At 27.7% G+C, this 20,392-nt stretch overlaps 2 protein-coding genes across 2 annotated transcripts; one reads left to right on the top strand and one right to left on the bottom strand.

Moving 5' to 3' along the window:
• Positions 1-1,275: 1,275 nt before the first annotated feature.
• LOC130800483 (peroxidase 57-like) lies at positions 1,276-7,130 on the top strand. The gene is made up of 2 exons (XM_057664043.1): positions 1,276-1,525; positions 6,088-7,130. The coding sequence occupies exons 1-2, from the start codon at positions 1,304-1,306 to the stop codon at positions 6,844-6,846; spliced, it is 981 nt and encodes a 326-aa protein (XP_057520026.1). The 5' UTR covers positions 1,276-1,303; the 3' UTR covers positions 6,847-7,130.
• A 538-nt stretch (positions 7,131-7,668) lies between these two features.
• LOC130800482 (cyclic dof factor 3-like) lies at positions 7,669-11,213 on the bottom strand. The gene is made up of 2 exons (XM_057664042.1): positions 10,826-11,213; positions 7,669-9,169 (listed from the first exon to the last, which is right to left on the bottom strand). Exons 1-2 carry the CDS (start codon positions 10,937-10,939, stop codon positions 8,174-8,176), a joined length of 1,110 nt encoding a protein of 369 aa, XP_057520025.1. The 5' UTR covers positions 10,940-11,213; the 3' UTR covers positions 7,669-8,173.
• Between the last annotated feature and the right edge of the window lie 9,179 nt (positions 11,214-20,392).

Below are 20,392 nucleotides of genomic sequence, written 5' to 3'. Positions count from 1 at the left end.
TTTCTACACATTTTTTTCTAACAAATGACCAACAATCAAGCATTTTTATTATTATTATATTAAACAATTGGCTTATCAACTAATATTTGAATCCCATCAAATCAGCCAAGCGACAACCATATATCAAATATACATAAACTTAGAGCACATTAAAGTTTGTGTAGGATCGATGAAAATATTTTAGAAAGTATACCAATAAAATTAAGGGAAAATTAATGCAATTTATGAATATATTTAAAAAATTAATTTCACACAAATTTATTCTTTGAATATTAATGCGATTTATTTTATAAAATGTAAAAAATTATCCAAAATAATTATAATTTTTATCCGTTTTTTATTATTATCTCATATTATATTTAACCTTAAATAATCTTAACCTTTAAGTGATATTCCTCTAATAAAACATCACTAGGAAAAATCTAACTTGGTACAACTGATTATTTACAATTAAATAAAATTTATAGAAGGGAGAAAGAAAAAGAAAAAAAAGTGAAAAAACATCAAAATTCTTTTCCCCTTTCTTAACCAATGTAACAAGGGTGACACAAAAGACCAATTTTACACTAGAAAATTACAATCAACTTTAGTCTTTTTGCACCACTTAATTGTCTCAAAGTTAACACTAATTGATTCCGTTACTTGTGTGGAATTTGGGCCAAACTAGTTACAAAGTAAAAGCAACACGTCATTTCTATTTCCATTTCCTTTCCCTTCCACTATCTATGAAAAAATGTAAATATATTGGTAATTTTTTTGTTTAATTTAAAAAAAAAGCCTCAAAAAAATATTCACTAAAATCCTACTAATTTTTTGACATTAATTTTTTCTCTAATCTAAAAATTCTGCCCACTAAAAATTCGATCAATCTAACTCGTTTTTCTTATATTTGGTGTTTTCTGAGTTTTATCTCAATATTTTTGAGTTATAACATATCATTATTTTGTTAACTTTTTCATTATTTGAGTCAATAATATTGCACAATTATAACTTGAATAGTTATTTTTTCTCCAATATAATAAAAAATTATTTTTAAAATTTCTAACAAATATAATCGCTAGGTAGTTTTTAAAGCTATATTTATCACAAAACACTAATAATAAGATAATAATATATTTATGATTCATTGGGTAAAACCCGACAGACCTTAAAACCAATCTGACAGAGATCTAATAAAGTTGTATATTATTAAAAAAAAGATAAAATTAAAATATTATTAGTTTATTTATAGTGAGCTTATGAAACAATACTAAGCATTCAAAGCCATAAGATTTCACCTAGCTTAATTGGTTCCAAACACATAATGAATAACCATGGCAAAACTTCTTTTGTTTTGATTTTGATTTTAATCATGATGATCAATTGTCTATTTATAACTATGGCTACTCTGCGAGTTGGGTTTTATAAAGAATCATGCCCATCAGCTGAATCAATCATTCAACAAATTGTTCGTCAAAAATTTCTTACAAAAAGATCAGTCACTCCTGCTTTGCTTCGCATGCATTACCATGACTGCTTTATTAGGGTAACTTTCTTTTTTCTTACTTTTTATTCCATACTTAACACGGTTTTTGAGGGTGTGCGGAGTGATTGACCGTACAACGGCGCATTCTTTCTTTCGTATATAAAAAAGTTAATAAAAAAATATTACGTTTATTAATAAAATAAATATATAGGTTTACTCAATCTTATTTTCGAGAATTATGATTAGCTAGCTTGTCGAGAGTTTTTTCTTAATTCTCATTACATACAGAAAATATTATTAATACTCTCCTTCTTGTTAAGATTTTCTAGCCTACTTCAAACGAAAAAATCTCATTCTCATCTTTTTTCTTTATTTAGAAATCAATCTTGAATAATTTTTTCTTATGAAATGTATAACATATTTTCGAACTATAATCATCCATTTAAATTAAACTTTTTTGTTAAGTTTATTTCTTAATTTAATATCAAAAGTATATTAAGTAAAGATATATAGTTTTATTGATTTCTTATTTTTAATTGCAAGACTTACACAAAATGTTAAAAGAAAGTCAATTAAAGAAATAATAGATTGGTTTATTTTTAACAATTATATCCAATAGAAGGGTTTATTTAAAATTAAATAATAAATATATTTATTTTTTTAAATCATTGTTTGATAACTTTTTATGATAAAATATATAATACATTATTTTAAGATTAAAGTCAAAATGTTTAGGTTTATGGTTATATATGGTTATATATATATATATATATATATATATATATATATATATATATATATATATATATATATATATATATATATATATATATATATATATATATATATATATATATATATATATATATATATATATATATATATATATATATATATTATCTTGGTTTTTTTATTACAGTGTAAGTGAGGGTTAGATGATAATTAAATTGTGATCATTTCTAAGAAGTAATGAAGTTCTTGTTTATAACTAAGGCAAGATAATAATGAAAAGATCATTTTATAATTAACTTTAAATTAAAAAGTCTATGGGATAGAGTTGGAACATGCCGATAATATTGGTAATAAAAATTGTTCAAGTTAGAACTTATAATTTATTTTGTCAAAGAAAGTATACGTCAATATACATGTTAATTTTTATCAATGGTATGGCATGTCTTCTTCTAATCTTTCTTTTGTTAGATATACTGAATATAATGATGGTAATTTATTAGAAAATTCTATGTGGTAACCTTGAATTTTTGGCTTTTCCATGTGGTAAACAATAAATCCAAATGGTGACCCTGAACTTCATGTGGTAGACTAATAAATAAATTATTTTAGAATTATTTCATTTTATTGGTATTAATTCGGTACTAACAGTCTAACACCCTATGTACATGATTATCACCATTCACTTTTTTATTACGTTCCTTACAATTTTTTATTAATTTTATAGATGTATTATATATTAAACTTTGAAAAAATTAATGTTAATAATATATTCAACCTTTCGTCCATTCGCTATAAATAATTCTAATTGTAGATTAGTATACTGATAGCAAACTAAGAGTAAATATTGAATTATTATAAAATAAAAAGTTAAGCTGATAGCAAATTAAGGGTAAAGACTGAATTATAAAAAAGTAATCAAAAGATGAAATTATTTACAGTGGATGGATGAAAAAATTAAATTATTAATATCAATTTTTCCTTAAATTTAATAATTATATTAGTTGACTTTAAGAGCTAACTATTATTAATCATCCCGTTTTATTAATTTTTTTTCCTAGGCTTTCTTATATACACTTGACTTACAAACTACGTTGATTTTACAATATTAAAATTTTAAAGCTCTTATATTAAAATTTAAAATATGGAAAATTAAACAAGACAGAATTAAAAACTTTGAAAACAAAAATGGATTAATTACACTATGATTTTTCTTATTATCTTTAAAAAGGGAATGTTCTAAACTTGAATGTTTCTTGTAAACTATGATACGTTTCATTTCTTAATAGAAAACGAGTTGAATTTGCTTATCTAATGATTAATAGTCTTCTGTCTCATAGTGATCAAATGCTTTATTAGTAAACTATTGTTTGCATTAAGCAATGTACTTAATTAGTAATTTGGTTACAAAATTAGTAATAGGACTTTTTACTCATTAATTCACACTAATAGTATGCTTAATTATTTCTTAATGGCATAATATGGGGTCATATCTTGTGTCACAAATATAATTACAATACGCAAAACAAAAACACAACAATAATACGAGAGTCTTAATCCAAAAAGATTAGAATCGACTACATAAACCAATATATTAATTTCAATAATCGTTTACATAGATTCTTCTTCTATATTCAGTTTTACGCAACCCATCATTTAGGAAATTTATAAAATAATCTCTATATACAACAATAATGTTGAATTATTTAATAATAATAATAATTATTATTATTATTATTATTATTATTATTAGTAGTAGTAGTATTAGTAGTAAGAGAGGTTACACTTAATTTCTGACTTTAGGAAAATGTGGTGCTTCAGGTCATATAACTGTTAGAATTATTTTCTAATCAAATTAGGAATCATAACATAATACAATTAGGGAAAAGAGTAATACGTGAGCAACACTTTGTCTCCATGTTTGGCTCTACTTGTTACCCATTTAAAGTGTCCTGTGTCTCTAAATGATTTTCGGTTCAAATGTATAATAGTGGACAACTATTAAACTTTTTGGAATTAAAACTTATATCGTGAATGATAATAATAAATTGTATAGAAAATTTTTAGTATCACTATTAAAGTTATCATTTTAAACGGTGAGGAAAATAGAAAGGCAGAAATGAGAAAGTCAAAAAATATATAAAATATTGGGAAATTTGCAAAAAAACACCTTTTAAAACCCCTTTTTTGCAAAGAAACACCTTTTATAATTTTTTTTGTAAACAAACACCTTTTAAGAGACTTTTTTTTAAAAAAGACACCTTAAATCAGTTTTCGGTGACTTTTGTCAACTTTCCGGCGTTGACTATGCCAGTCAACGCCGGAAAGTTGACAAAAGTCACCGGAAACTGATTTAAGATGTTTTTTTTTAAAAAAAAGTCTATTAAAAGATGTTTTTTTTAAAAAAAAATTATAAAAGGTGTTTCTTTACAAAAAAGGGTTTTTAAAAGGTGTTTCTTTGCAAATTTCCCTTATTATTATTATTATTAATTTTTTTAAATTTTTTTTTATTTTTTTTATATAATAATAAAAATAAATTTTTTTTAAAAAAATAATATTAATAATAAAAATAAAAATAAAAATAAAAACAAAAATTTAAAAAAAAGTTAAAAAAATTTTAAAAATTTAATAATAATAAAAAAAATAAAAAGTATAAAAAAATATAAAATAACAATAATAATAATTAAAAAAAATAATAATAATAATAAAATTAAAAATAAAAATTAAATTAAAAAAATATTTTTTTTTAAAAAAAATAAGAATAATAATATTTATTATTATTATTATTATTATTATTAATTTTTTAAAATTTTTTTTAACTTTTTTTAAAATTTTTGTTTTTATTTTTATTTTTATTTTTATTATTAATATTATTTTTTTAAAAAAAAATTTATTTTTATTATTATATAAAAAAAAATTTAAAAAAAAATTTTAAAAAAAATTAATAATAATAATAATTAGGGAAATTTGCAAAGAAACACCTTTTAAAACCCTTTTTTTTGTAAAGAAACACCTTTTATAATTTTTTTTGTAAAAAAACACCTTTTAAGAGACTTTTTTTAAAAAAAAAACACCTTAAATCAGTTTTCGGTGACTTTGGTCAACTTTCCGGCGTTGACTGGCATAGTCAACGCCGGAAAGTTGACAAAAGTCACCGGAAACTGATTTAAGGTGTTTTTTTTTAAAAAAAGTCTCTTAAAAGGTGTTTTTTTACAAAAAAAATTATAAAAGGTGTTTCTTTACAAAAAAGTGGTTTTAAAAGGTGTTTATTTGCAAATTTCCCTAAAATATTATTATTTTAAAGTATATATGCTGAGAAAAAAGAAAGATATAAAATTCAATTTCAGAATCTTGTTCAAAATAAGATTCCCCCAATGTTAAACCCACAACATTTATTTGTATACTTGTTTATCCCCCATAATAAAATTTACTTGTGCCTTCAAAAAAAATAAAATAATAAAATTTTCTTGTGGAACAAGTTTTCACATTTCTCAATAGTTTCTAATTCTCGTTTCCTCATAATTACACATGTATTTATTAAAGTTAGACCTGTCAAATTGATTGGTCAAATTAGTTAAAAGGCCGATTGGATTTGACTTAATAGGTCATAAATTTACTATTATTTATACTTATTGTTATGAATTAACTAAAAATACAATGTGGAGTAATGTTTAATTACCGCTAGAAATTTTATATTTGTTTTCCAATGTTAAATATATAATTTGACGGAAAAATACTAAGTTATAACTCGAATAGATCAACAGTAACAAGTCTAGTTGTTGTTGAAAAAGTATGACATATATCTGATTAATTAATAATGTTTGCCATTTGCAAGTCAAACTTGTAATTACAATTTGTGGATAGAGTCCCATACTTAACCTTCAGATTGACAGGGCTGTGATGCATCCATACTTTTAGACTCTACGAGTAAAAACCAAGCAGAAAAAGCCGCTGCTGCGAATTCAGGAATCCAAGAATACCAACTCATAGACCTAATTAAGGCTAGACTTGAACAAATATGCCCCAAAACTGTCTCTTGTGCCGACATTATAGCACTAGCTACCCGAGATGCAGTTGCGCTAGCAAGTGGCCCAAACTATGATGTACCAACAGGACGTAGGGATGGGCTTATTTCACGTTCAAATGAGGTGAACTTGCCCGGTCCAACATCCAGTGTATCAGATGCCCGAAAAGCATTTGAAGCGCATGGGTTGACCCTTAATGATATGGTTGTCCTCTTAGGGGCCCACACAGTAGGAACTACACATTGTAGTTTCATCAAAGATAGGTTATTGAACTTTAAAAATAGTGGAGCCCCCAATTCTGCAATGGAGCAAGGATTGGTTAAAAAGCTAAAAAAGATATGTGGATCAAAATTTAACGTGGATCGTACTGTTTTTTTAGACCAAAATACATCTTTTATAGTAGATAATATGTACTACAAGGAGATTGTTAAGAGGCAAGGAGTGTTAAAGATAGATCAAGTTATAGCACAAGCAAAACAAACTTCTAAGTTGGTTGCAATTTTGGCAGCAGATAATTCCTTGTTTGGAGAACAATTTGCAAAGACACTAGTGAAATTGGGGACCCTACAAGTTATGGAGGGAAATAATGGAGAAATTAGAAGAAATTGTAGGATGGTCAATAATTAGTAGGAAAAAAGAACATGCACAAGTGATTTTGGGCCTATGCAAAATATTCGATCTCTTAAATTAATGGGTTTAATATTGGTTAATGGTAAACTATAATAGTCTAATTTAGCTTAATTACTGTTTTTAGACCCTATAAATATGATAAAATATGTATAAAAAGTAAAATTTAAAAATTATTGTGTGTAATTGCTTCTTCTACTTGTATAATAACCGAGTATACTATTAAGTGATTTGCTTTGTCCCAATGATAGTGACATATACGAAATACTCCACAAATAAACGAGCAAACGCATCATCATTATACCAATCATTTAATAATCATACTCCTTCCGTTCCTAAGATATTGCATTAATGAAATTATACACAAAAATAAAAAAAAATTATAAAATCATTTAAATTGTGTGAATAATATTAAAATGTAGTAAAAATACGTGAATAAAAATAAAAAAAAATAAAGATATTTTCATAAGGAATTATAGCAAAAGTAAAAAAAATAGATTATAAACAAAAGTGTGCACTTCCTTTTCATTTTATTTTCAATTTGTATAGCAAACACCTCCCAAGTCCTAAACCATTACCAATGACATTTATGAAGGCTCAAAACTAGAGGTATTTTAAGCAGATTCGATGAGCTAAAATTCACTCGACCTTATAAACGAACCTGATTTTACCCGACTTCAATAATTACTTACAATTATATAAAAAAATATAAACACAAAAACCCAATTTCAAACCAATCCGAAACACCTGACCTGAAATCAATCCGATGACCCGAAAGAACACCCCTACTCAAAACCATGATACAATCAACCCTTAAAATTGTTTTATCAGAAAATTCCCCCGCAAAAAATAATAAATTTCATGTTACAATCACTTTTGTCAACAGTTACTAAAGTTTGAAGTCCAGAAATAGTATGAAAAAGAAGTACTACAACTACAAGTTGACATTCACAGAATATTTATATACCTTAACCAGAAAAGGGAGGATATTCATAATCAATGAGATTGAGACCTCGCCATGGAATATTATTAGTGCAAGTCACTGACAGACTACCCTACTTTGTAGGACAAAAAGGGATTATGACCTCTAAGTTGCTTATCTAACTATGTCACATGGATGTTGATCCCTATCACTTCAGTTGGAATGTCTTTTCCATAGCATTAAGAAAAGAAAAGGTTCAATACCCATGAATATTTCCCACATTTGTCCATCTGCATGCTCCAAAACCTTAAGGCAAGATGTCGTCGAACACGATCGAAGTTCAGCCTTGGAGCCGTCGGTGTCCTGTAAGGTCAAACAATTGATCGCCATAGATGGAGTGACTTATCATGTGTCGTTAAGTTCGTGAATTCTTGGTGATTTCGGAGCTGAAATACCCTCTTCGGTTCTCCCCGTGTCGCTTGGAGGATTGACGTCTCTAGAATGCTTCCCGAGAACTTGCAACCGAGTACTACTACTTAGGAATGATGGAGAGACGCACGTACTTGATAGAGCAAGTGAAATATTTCCGGAACCAGCAACCCAAACAGGAATGCAATTCATATAGGCAGCAGGAACGATTTGATACGATACATTTGGTGCCGCCAATCCAGGAACTGCCGAGGACAAGGAACCTGTTGAATGGGACCCGGGTGGAATTATCTGTGGAGGAACAATGTACTGATACATATGCTGTAGCGAGGCACTAGAATTGCAATGATCGATCTTTGAGCATGAATTAGTCTCTTTATTGCTCGATAAGTTTGGAGTCGAATCAACGCAATGAGGGGAATCGGGGCCAAATTTCAGAACCATTTCATTCGGACTTGAAGCCGTGCAAGACCGAGAAGAATCTTCACATGAAAATAGTTGACTGTCCGTATCGGCTGCCTCAGCCACCATCGTGGGCCCCCCATCAGAGGACGCCATTACTTGACGATATTGAGAAGCCAAGTGTTTGTTTCTCCGTCTCCCTGCACCAACGGGAACATTTCTAACGGTACCTCCAGCGGTCCAATACCGCTGGCAGCTCTTGCAAAAGTGTCTAGGTTGGTTGACATTGTAGTTATTGAAGTAGCAGAATTTCGTATCTGAACTGTTGCATCTGGGACACGGAAGGATTTTGTCGGGCCTTCTCATTTGTTTCTGCTCTGTCGTACCATCTGACTCTTCCTGCTGACTCTTCGGTTTCGTAGTTTCTACGGAAGTAATCGGCTGTTTTGTGGAGCTTTGTGTTTGATCACCCTTGCACGGTCCAAAAGAAACTACTTCATCTATTATCGAAGAATTCCCATTTCTATATTCTTCGGTTTCTGGTTTTGCAATCAAGCTGGAGCCGTTATCCTACAAATCAACAAACAACTGAGACAAATAGGCTTTGATTGAACGGTGCAAGTCTCGAGAATACAGACAGGTTTACACATCAAACAAATTACAAACAAGTTATTCATTCACTATCATAGTGCAAAAGTAAGGTTGAGTTGCATCGTATCAGCCGCATTGTAGAGGTTTACAAATTTACTAGACCGATATTACCCGTGTTGTCAAGGTGTAAAATTATTGCATTTTAGGCCGATTCAAGAATATCTAGTGATTTCGGATTATACTAACATAGCGTTATCCAACCTAGATTTTTGAGGTATAGAATACAAAACAGCCTTCTTACTCCACCCGAAATTGCATGAAAACAGGCCGAAACCGACATGATTCACTTTTTCAACTGACGATTAGATTAGCAGATCATGTGACACCGAATCAAACAAACATGTAAAAGAAAAAAAAACAGGAGTGTGTCATCATCAAACTTGGCTCAAGTATGATTCCAAAAGTCCAACTTTCCTTTAGATATTTTAAAGCTTGTAAACTTGGTGACATACTCTTTTGGGAAATCACTTCCATTATTGGGTTTGTGATATACTAAAAAAAGCAAAAAAGGTCTATGGAGATATACAGAAAAAGATAACATTATCTTCAACAATAATTTATGCTTACATTAACTTCAGTGTTGCAAAAATAATACTTCCATTAATGAGATTGAACATGGGTTGTCCACTTACTCCACCCTGACCCTTCTTCCCTTCTCCCAAAGTTACTTATGGAAAATTCTTTCAAAACACCATTTCATCAATTAAGTATATCCACTGTAACATGATTCACTAATCTCCTTGTAAATCGCAAATAAAAAAGCGAACTATGTTCGGTTCTGGGCTATTTTAGGTTCAGTTGAGTGAATCGCGAATTCAAAAACGAATTAACTAACAAATCATGTTACACTGAGCATATCACATAACTCACCATAATTAGAAGCTTTTAACATTGTTGCATTATTTCTTATTTATGTAAAATTGCGATAATATTTGCTACAAAGGGTCAAATGCACTTTATCATTATATAAGATTGGATATATCTAACACAAAATCCGGCCTAGTGGAAGCCACTTAATAGGATTTAACCCAACTAAGCTATATTGTTTTGCTTAAATATCTAACAAATTACATCATTTTTTTAATATTTGAGTAAGATTAGAGAATCCCTACACGCAAAGAGAAGAAATGTAGATAGAATTGATACCCTTACAAAGGGTTTAACCGCCAGATTAACTCATGATTCTCGTAAATTATGATATTTGATATGCTCAACTTACATAAACATCAACTTCTCACCAAAATAACACATAAAAACAGAAATTCAAGCATCTGCTAGAGTTGCACGGCAGTTAAAATTTTGACATTAAAATCTCACTACGAGCAAAGAAATATAAATTCCCAAATAAACATTATATCAGACAAATCTACAAAAACACAAATTAACCAAAACCCATCAAAAATTACTGAGCAAAACAAACATATAATTAGCACATGGGTCATAAACAAATACCCTTTTCTTGAATTTGCTACATATCCCAAATCAAAACGAGGGTTTTTTTAGACTAAATATAGCAAACTCAAAAGGACCGATAATAAGAATCAGAAATGAGAATGAGAAAGCAGTAAAACGTACCAAAAAATCAGAGTCATCAGAAAAATGGGAATCAGGCAAGGAAATAGTCCTTCCAAAGAGCTTAATAGCTGGATCTTTAGCAAGTGCAGCAGCCATAGATTGTTCTGTTCTCATAATCTAGCTCATAGGAGTAAGAAACCATATGTTTTATAGAAAACCCAGAAAAAGTGAAGTAAAAAAGACAGCTTTTTTGAAAGTATAGACTAGACAGTAAGAAACCCACAAATCAGTTTAGAAAATAAAAAAGGTTTGTAATTGTAAAGCTAAAAGAAAGGAAGAAAAGAAGAACCTGGGGAAAAATGCTCTTTTTCTTCCCCTTTTCTCTATCTTTTTATTTCTTTGGGAAGCGAACCAATAAAGCAAGAAGAACGTGAAGGATGAGGATGATTGAGGAATTCTATTTCTTTTTTTGTGCTTTTTCTAATATTTTAATCAATTTTGTAACTGCTTTTGTGCACAATTTTTACTTTTAATTATCTTTTCTCGTAAATTATTAAACAAGTTTGTGTAACTAATGTCACAGCGTAGAGTTGTTCATTTGTGTAAATGGGTTGATTTTTTATCAGTTGTTTTGAGTCGAATTAAAATCAAATCTTGTGTTAACATTAATTTTTGAATGATTGTAAATTTATTTTTATGTCGGGTTAAATTAGGTTCAATTATAAGATCGGATAAATATCGAATTATCGAATTTATTTTGAACAACTCTAATCATATAATATAGGTTAAAATCATTAATTATCTCGTTTACTTTATTATAAATTATTTTCTTAAATATACTCTTTGACATATAGACATTTTATCTAAATCAATTTATGTTAAAAAGAAAAAAATATTTCAATTCAAAAAAAATAAAAGTGTATACTCATGAAATTTTTTTGAATAAGATAGCATATATGAAGTAATTAATGATTCTTAACCCTTTTGTTAAAAATAAATAATATCCACTATACATCTCTAAGCCCCAAGTTCATGAGTTAAAACAGCCTACACTCTTCATCTTTCTCGTTTAACATCATTTTTCATTTTGCATTGTTCCTCTTATTCTACACTATTTCTATTTTGAATAATGATTAACCACTTTTTTTTTACTCATTTATACATTTTAAGTCTCTTTTTATATCTTTCGTACAATTTATTTTCCATGCTCATTTGTTAGTTTTCATAATTAAAAAATCATATTTAACTTTGCTACTATCCTAAAGAGATATAAGAGTATTTATTTATAATGTTAATGACGTATAATAATAAATGAGATTACAAGAGATAATAAATTTGTAATTGAAATTATAACGCCAAATTATAGTTATTTTTATGAAAAAAGGAAAGAGCATAAAGTAAACAGTCAGTGTCTTAAGATATTGTCTCTTTGAGAGATTTCTCTCAGTTCCAACTCATTAAAACTTAGTGTCTATTTATCGTAATGTCTACATACATCTTCTTTAATGTCTATTTACAGTATCTTAAATGTTTACCTAGTATCTTTAACGCTTACTTAGGTCGTCATCCTTAATTTCTACCTATCGTACTTTTACTAGTTACTTATAATATTTAAAATGTCTACTTAAAATATCTTAAAACTCATCGAGTAAACATGCAACACTTACTAAAAAATATAATAAATCAACTAATTAGCGATGTTCTTCTAAAAAATTCGTGTCCAAAAAAATTATCTCTCAAACAACGGTCTTTCATAATATTTTATGTAAAGCAAATAAAACAAGTGTAATTGGAATTGAGTATTATTGTAACAATTTTAACGAAAAGGGTTCACTTTAAAATATATATTTCCTTTTATGGGGCTTTTGCTTTATTTCCCTTTTTAATAAAGTGTAAAGTAATTTGGTTTTGCTTTTGTGTTGAATAAAAAAAGAAAAGAAAGAAAAAAAGAGAAGGTAAAAGGATGGTCCAGGTGAGGTGAGGTGGGGATGATACGGGGATTGTGTGTTGTAATCTGGTGGCTACGGATAGAGAGGACGTCACTTCCATCTAAATCTAAAAGAAAAAGTTTGAATGCGGGACCCACCTCTCATTTCTCTCCCACCCCACACACTTACTCATGCAAATTACTATGAGAAACTCTTGGCGGTCTTCTTTTTAGGTTCGCTTTTTCCGCCGACTTACATGCCACATCATCTTCTACTACTTCCTCCGTTATATACCGAGATAAACTTATTTTATATCTTACGGTTAATGTGTAAGAAAAAAATATGGTTAATTTGTGATTTTGTTTCAATTGTTTAATTATACATTTTTATAATATTAACTTTTTATAATATTTAGATTTGTATAGTTCAATATGTGAATGATCAAAATAACACATTGAATTGCGTAAAAGTCAAATATAGCAATTATAGTGGAACGAAGAAAGTATTTTTTTTTTATTACCTTCATTTTGAAATACTAATCTGTCTTCTTTAAATTGCATCAAAGAGGAATGAATGTATTTTTAAGAAAATAGTAATAAATGAAGAGAGAAAATGAATTGTGTGGATGAAATTAAAAAAAGTTGAAAAATATGGATGAGATCAAAAGAAAGTAGTGGGCCATTGTCCAAAAATAAAAATGATGCAAATTAAGTAGGACAGACTAAAATGAAAAATAAAGCAAATTCAATGGAACAGAGAGAATAGTTACAATTAACTATGACTTGTTGAGCAGAAAAATGTCATTATTATTTGTAAATATGATAGAAGAGAAGAGGGAAAGTGAAGTAGCAAATTATTACTTCATTCGTTCTATGATAGGTATTTCAACTTGGTATAAGTATTAAGAAAATGATAAAAAGTAAATGATTAGTAAAATATGAAGTTGAAGTAAAATAGAGGAAAAAGGACAATATTTAAGTTACTTTATGACATATATGATAATGTAAAGTATTCAAAAACTAATGAAAAATAAAAATGTACCAAGTATCATTGAGTGGATGAAGTACTTCTATGTATGGATGGTCATGGGTCTAAGATCCCATTAGACCAACCCTAGACCCGTCTTTGTTTTTTATGTCTGTGCCTAACTTTTTGAGAGCCAGCATATAACTGAATTCGATTTCTGATCCTAAAAAATTAATGGAAATCTATAGGGTCTTCGCTCTTCAGATTCAGACCCTCTCTGGACCCATTTAATTCCCATACGACCATACCTGCTAGACCCGATCTATTATACAATCCAAAATCAATTTAAGTTCGTTCTAAACCTATTTCTATATTTAATTGGATTCAATTTAGACACTTATTCAACATATAGACCCATTTTTAGTACTAAAAAAACTTTAAAAATTAAGATGTAAAAATCTAAATATTAATAATTAAGCCAAGACCCATATAGGACTCATTTAGGATCCTATGCTCATCAGTCCCGATGTGTCTAGGTCTAAAATTTTCAAACCTAAGGATGCGGGTCCAAATATAGATCCAGCAAAATTGATGGGTTTGAATCCGAGTCCGATTGAACCTGAGTTTGAAATAACATACTATTGCACGATTATTAAGAAAATAGTATCTCTATTTCTAAGAAATTATTATGTTTTTTTATTTATTGTTCCTTAAATGTGGTAATATTTCTATTTTAGCTATTTTCTTCATCACTTTCTTTTAACTCTAATTCACATATTTTCTCTCACTTTTTTTACATCCACACAATTTTGTGATCCTCATAAGTTTCTTAATATTTGTATCAATCAATAATGTTGTTCCTCTTAAAGACGAAAGGCGTAATAAATTTAAAATTGAGAGAAAATAATTATATATATATATATATATATATATATATATATATATATATATATATATATATATATATATATTATAGAGTAAAAAGACAAACTAAATTAAAAATAATGACAAATTCATACAATTAGAGAGGAGTAAGTAAAAACACCAAAATATTTCAAAACAGTGCCAAAAATGCTACTTCATTTAACTTTATAAAAGTAATCTTAATTGATTAAATTTAGTGAAATTCGAAAAAAAAATTGATTTGTGCGGATTAGGAGAAGAAAGTTTTAGTATATGAATGAGATTTAAAGAAAATTTTAGAACCTGTCAAAATAAAAATGTAACAATTTTAATAGAATATTAATTTTGTGTAAATATAGCAATTTTAATAAGATAAGAGTAATTTCTCATACACAATGCAAGTTTCTTTCATCTTGAATTGAATATTTCTTAAAGGAACATCAATAAGATATGAAAAGAGTACTTCATATCGAAATTCATATACAAGTTTATCATATAAGTATTTGCAATACTGGTTCGATTCTCACTTGCGGCTGCGGGCATCATCTGCGAAAATAGGAGTTAGCTGGATCTCTCACTCAGTAAGACATTCTTAAAATAAAGTGTTTTATATCTTCATAATTTACACTAACTTTATTATTCAACCCATATATAAAAAATGTAGAATTTTAAAATAGTTTTATACAACAATTTATATATATAAAATACTCCTCTCCCCTATATTATATGGGGTGAACAAAATAAGATAAAAATAAAAAATATTTAAAGATATCTATATATGGAAAAAAAAAAAACTTGTTTATTTAATTATTCTTATTAAGTTATATTATATAGAAAATGATTGTAAACTAAATATTGGTACTTGGAGGAGGAGGTGATGGATCATGTCTAGTGCTAGCTCCCGGTGGCGCATAATCATTAATAACATCTTCAATTCCTAACCAAACAATTGAATCACTTCCCTGATTTTCCATGCGTAGCTTAGTACTATTCTTGTCCTGCAAAAACTTGTGATGGTCATACACTACTTTGTTTTTTTAATACGAATTCTTATGAGAGACAGTCTCGGTCTCTTTAAGAGACTATTTTTTATTGGGTCGGCCTATAAAGAAAAATATAGACGAAGAATAGACATTAAGCTTTAATGGATTAAATCTGAGAGACGTCTCTTAAAGAGATGGTTTTTTATGAGACCGATTGTTTTTTTAATGGCGACACCTTTTTTTTATGTGAGATCTTTTTAAATAAATATAGCTATTAAAAAAGTAAAAACTTATTAGAAGTAAAAGAGACAAGAGTAATGTAGTTACTTAACTGATAAAAGACATGTTTTACCAACTTATGCAAAGTAATAGTCATAATGATAGTCATTAACTTAATTAGTATCATGCATAAGATAGCCATTAACTTAATTAGTATCATGAATAAGTTAGGGTCCGGGGGAATGTGAGGATTCAGTTTATCTCCCACGTAGAGTGGACACGGCTAAACTCGAAATATAACTTATTTGAACCTAAATCTTGTTGATTTGGCTCAATATAAATTTGATAAAAAAATAAATTCAACTTGTTAGAGTATATAACATATCTTCGGGCCACAACCATCAACTTAAGCTTTTGGTTGAGTTTGTTTATTAACATGATATCAGAGCAAATGTGACAAGAGATTACGAGTTCGATTTTCAACCAACCCAAAACTAAATAAAACGACAGTATGGTATTGACTCGACATAGACAACTTGTAGTCAAACCATCTTAAGTCAAATTGTGAACCCAACAAACTCAAACTCGACAAAACCCAATCTAATATTCATTATCATTATTTCAATGAGTCTGGTTCAAGACCGAGTTGGAGAGAGTTTGGAGAGGTAGAAATTAATTTGAAAATTGTAAAAAGGATGAAAAGGAACCTTAGAAGCATCCTTAAAGAAAGGTGGAGTTGGAAATGGCTCCATAAAATTTCCTGTAACAAAAACAAAATATGATTATAATTTAAAATAAACATGAATAAAAACTTTAATTTGATAATAAACATATGAGGCTTACGTAATGAAAGAGCATAATGAACCAAATTCAGTCCTAGGAGAAACACAAGGATTAAGGCTTTTTTTTCCATCATTTATCTTCCAAAACTAGAATTTTTTATCAAATAATATTTACCTTGTATTTTAAATTGTAGCATTTTATATAATAATGAGTGTCTTGATCATTCTCAATAAAAAAAAAGTGTTTTTATGCATCCCTATCAATTAATATAAGGAGTAATATTTACCTTATATGTCAAAACGCCATTAATGCTTCCCTTAAATGAATTTGTTTTTATGGGAGTAATTCATCTATTTTATCAAATTTGTCTTTAAATTTGTCTTATAGATATTTGGTGCAAAAATAAAAAAAATTTAAAAATAAATAATATAAAAAGTGAGAAAAACGTGTAAATAAGGTGAAAAAATAAGTTAAATATATAAATAAAAATAAAAAAAATAATGTGAATGATAGAAGAAAAAAAAATAATATGACAAATTTAGTTGGACGGCACTAAAAAGATTGTGAAACTTTTGCAATAAAAGTGATAAATCTCTTTTGATCTTTTCACATTGGAATTGTTGTAGGTTGTGTGATGATATATCAATAAATTTCAATTAATGAATTATGTGATGATATATCATTAAATGTCTCAATTAAAATAAATGTTACTTTTCTTAGATAAAGATCTTCAATTTAATTTTCATTTAGTCTTTCAGTTCTCCTTTTCTCTCGGCTCGTCTTATAATCTAAAAAAGTTAAATAAAAATATGAAAAAATTATCTAGAATAATTTAATTTTTTCATGATTTTCCTACAATAATCCCACCTATTAATTAATCATGAATAATCCCAATTTTGAAGGGTATTTCTCTAGAGTAAATTTGGTAGCCGGATGACTTGTAGCAAGTTTTTTTTTCAAAAAAATTAAAATAAAAATGTCGAAAAAAATGTTAAAAAATGTTTTTAAAAAATTATGATTTTTTTAATCATTCAAAATTCTTTATGTAAATTTTTAAAATTTTTCTCTAATTTTAAATTAAATTTCAATTTATTTTGTTTGGCGAATTATCTACTATAGTAGGTTATCGGGTTACCCAAATTTACTCTTGGCAAATACCTCTTAAAGTTGAGATTATTCATGGTTTATTAATAGGTGAGATTATTGTAAAAAAAATCATAAGAAAGGTTGGATTATTTTAGGTAATTTTTCCTAAAAATAATCAATGACACATAATTTATTCAAAGTTTTTTTTTTTTTTTTTTTTTTTTTTTTTTTTTTTTTTTTGAGGCAGGTAAAGACTAGTTTCTAATTAGACATTTAATATAATAAAACTTTTTATCAATTTTTTAGAAAAACTTAATGGTTACCTTTAGCAACTCACTCGGTCTCGTTGTTTTTTTTACAATAATATTTTTATTAATTTATAGTTAAGAAATAAGATATTAAATAGAAGACTATGTTGATGGAAAAATATGTGGATCAAAGAGGACAAGATGGAATTGTGGATGAGATTATAAAAGAGAATGTGGGACCAAACCAAAAACAAAATTGTAGGAAAATCAAAATGATGACAAAACATGAAAACTATAATGAACCAAAAAGGTTGGATATTGAGAAAATTGATGTAAATAGTGAAATAGTAAAAATGTTTAGAAATTATGAAAAAAATATTATATCATGAAGATTATGTCCTAAAGTGAATAATAATACTATAAAAGATGAAAAGGGAAATATTATATTTAGAACTAGAATAGAGATTAACATTTGCAAATAGTTTTTAAAGCGAATAAAGGAAGTTTTAGATTATTTGTAGGAGGAAAGAAAATCGAGAGGAAATATATAAAAAGAAATGTCAAAATAGTGTATTATATATTTTATTGAGAAATAGACGTTATCACGTTAAGAGTGTTTGACTTAATATTATGAACAAATATTTGAGAATCGAATCGTATCTTAATTACTGCATTTATTACATTTCTTAAACTAGATTATCAATTCTTACCTAGTCTTCATCTTCCCTCCTCCTTATTTTGTAATCTACAAACAATATGAATGAATGTTTTAATTTGAAACTGAATTTAGGAGCAAAGAAATGTACATGCAACAAAGTTCAAATATACCACTTACCTTGCTCATGTAAATGTGGACTTATACATGCAACAAACTACTGCCTTGGTCAATATTAACATAAATTCTCGTGAGAGACGCTAATTAAACCGGTTTATTATATATTTTTTAAAATATAGTAAGTAGGCATTAAGAATAATTAAGTAGATATTTAAGATATTGAAAGTAGGTGTTATGAATACGGTAAGTAACCATTAAGGATAATATAAGTAGGCATTAAAAACATGGTAAGTAAATATTAATCTTGAATAGATCGAACTTAAGATACATCTTTTAAAAAGACGGTCTCTCAAAAAACTAGCTGTAATATTAAACCATACTACATTAGATTTTATTGTTCACTAAAACATACTACATTATCGACATAACTTTTTAAATTTTCTCATAGTCCTTTCAATTTTTTATATTCCAATTTTTTATATTCCGTGACTCTGAGTGGTTAAAACTTCATTCAATTGCTTCTTCAAGATATTAAATCACTTTGAAGATTTTCTTTCTCAAGCTTAATTATAAAAAATTTCTGCTGTGACCTGCGAATCAACCCACTAAAATAGCTACAAGCCTACTACCTAATGCTTCATCATGGAAGAATAAACATTTAACAAAATAATAAACTCATTGGTATTAATGTTAGACATCTAAAGTCACTTTAGTCCTGATCCTATTCAGCTCCGTAATCAAAATGACACGTCTCTTCATCGATATAAATGTATGACATTTAAACACAATAATCATTAATACTAATTAATTGATTAAATTAACTTAAACAACACAAATTCTCGTGAGGGACGTTCTTTTTGAGAGACCATCTCTAATTGGTCGGCCCATTATATATTTTTTGAAATATTGTAAGTAGGCATTAAAAATGATGTAAGTAGATATTTAAGATATTGAAAGTAGGCATTAAGGATATAGGAAGTAAGTATTAAGGATAATATAAGTAGGCATTAAGAATACGTAAATAGGCATTAATCTTTTAGTGGGCTGGGATTGAGATACGTCTTTCAAAGAGACGGTCTCTCAAGAGACTAACTGCTCAAACAAATACTTGAAGAAATTAATTAATGTATTAATTAAAATACTCTCTTAGTTCCTTTTTGTTTGTCCATTTAAGTTTGTCCACTTTAAGAGAGAGATTAAATTAGATTTTTGAAGTATATATTGAAGATAAAATATATTTATGTGCGATCTTGTTAGATTGTCTTGATGTAAAGTTTTTTAATATATGATTTTTATAATTTTTTATGATGCGTACTTATAGATATAAGACTTAAAACTTGCTAAAAAAGTGTATGCAAAAGGTAAAGTGGACAAACAAAAAGAAACGGAGGGAGTAATAAACTCATAAATAAAGCAATGACAGATTTATAAAATATTTATTCGCTGAAACTAAGAGCAAATAAAGTAACAACTAAATTAAAATACTCACAACAGTAATAGTTAAACATGGTTAATACTTGGTCAAACAAAATCAGTCAACTCTTGTTCGTTGTTAATAAAGGCGAACAAATAAGAGCTAACTTTGTTTGACTAGCTATTATTTGTTCACTGTTACCAACAATGAACAAGTATTAAATTGACTTTCTAAAAACTCAAATTTCTAAATATTTAAAAAAATGAAAATAAATTTCCGTTGAAGAAAATTTTTTATAGGATGGGAGGTAACCTAATTGGAA

Source organism: Amaranthus tricolor, chromosome 14, assembly GCF_026212465.1.
Source record: "Amaranthus tricolor cultivar Red isolate AtriRed21 chromosome 14, ASM2621246v1, whole genome shotgun sequence".
Classification (NCBI taxonomy): domain Eukaryota; kingdom Viridiplantae; phylum Streptophyta; class Magnoliopsida; order Caryophyllales; family Amaranthaceae; genus Amaranthus; species Amaranthus tricolor.
This window is presented reverse-complemented; position numbering and strand designations above follow the sequence as displayed.

Bases quoted from the DNA above. Each gene is read 5' to 3' on its own strand.
- LOC130800482 (XM_057664042.1), bottom strand. From the start codon at position 10,939: ATGAGAACAGAACAATCTATGGCTGCTGCACTTGCTAAAGATCCAGCT. The intron at 9,170-10,825 runs GTACGTTTTACT...GTTGATTTGTAG, and splicing joins CTGATGACTCTGATTTTTTG to GATAACGGCTCCAGCTTGAT.
- LOC130800483 (XM_057664043.1), top strand. From the start codon at position 1,304: ATGAATAACCATGGCAAAACTTCTTTTGTTTTGATTTTGATTTTAATC. The intron at 1,526-6,087 runs GTAACTTTCTTT...TCAGATTGACAG, and splicing joins ACCATGACTGCTTTATTAGG to GGCTGTGATGCATCCATACT.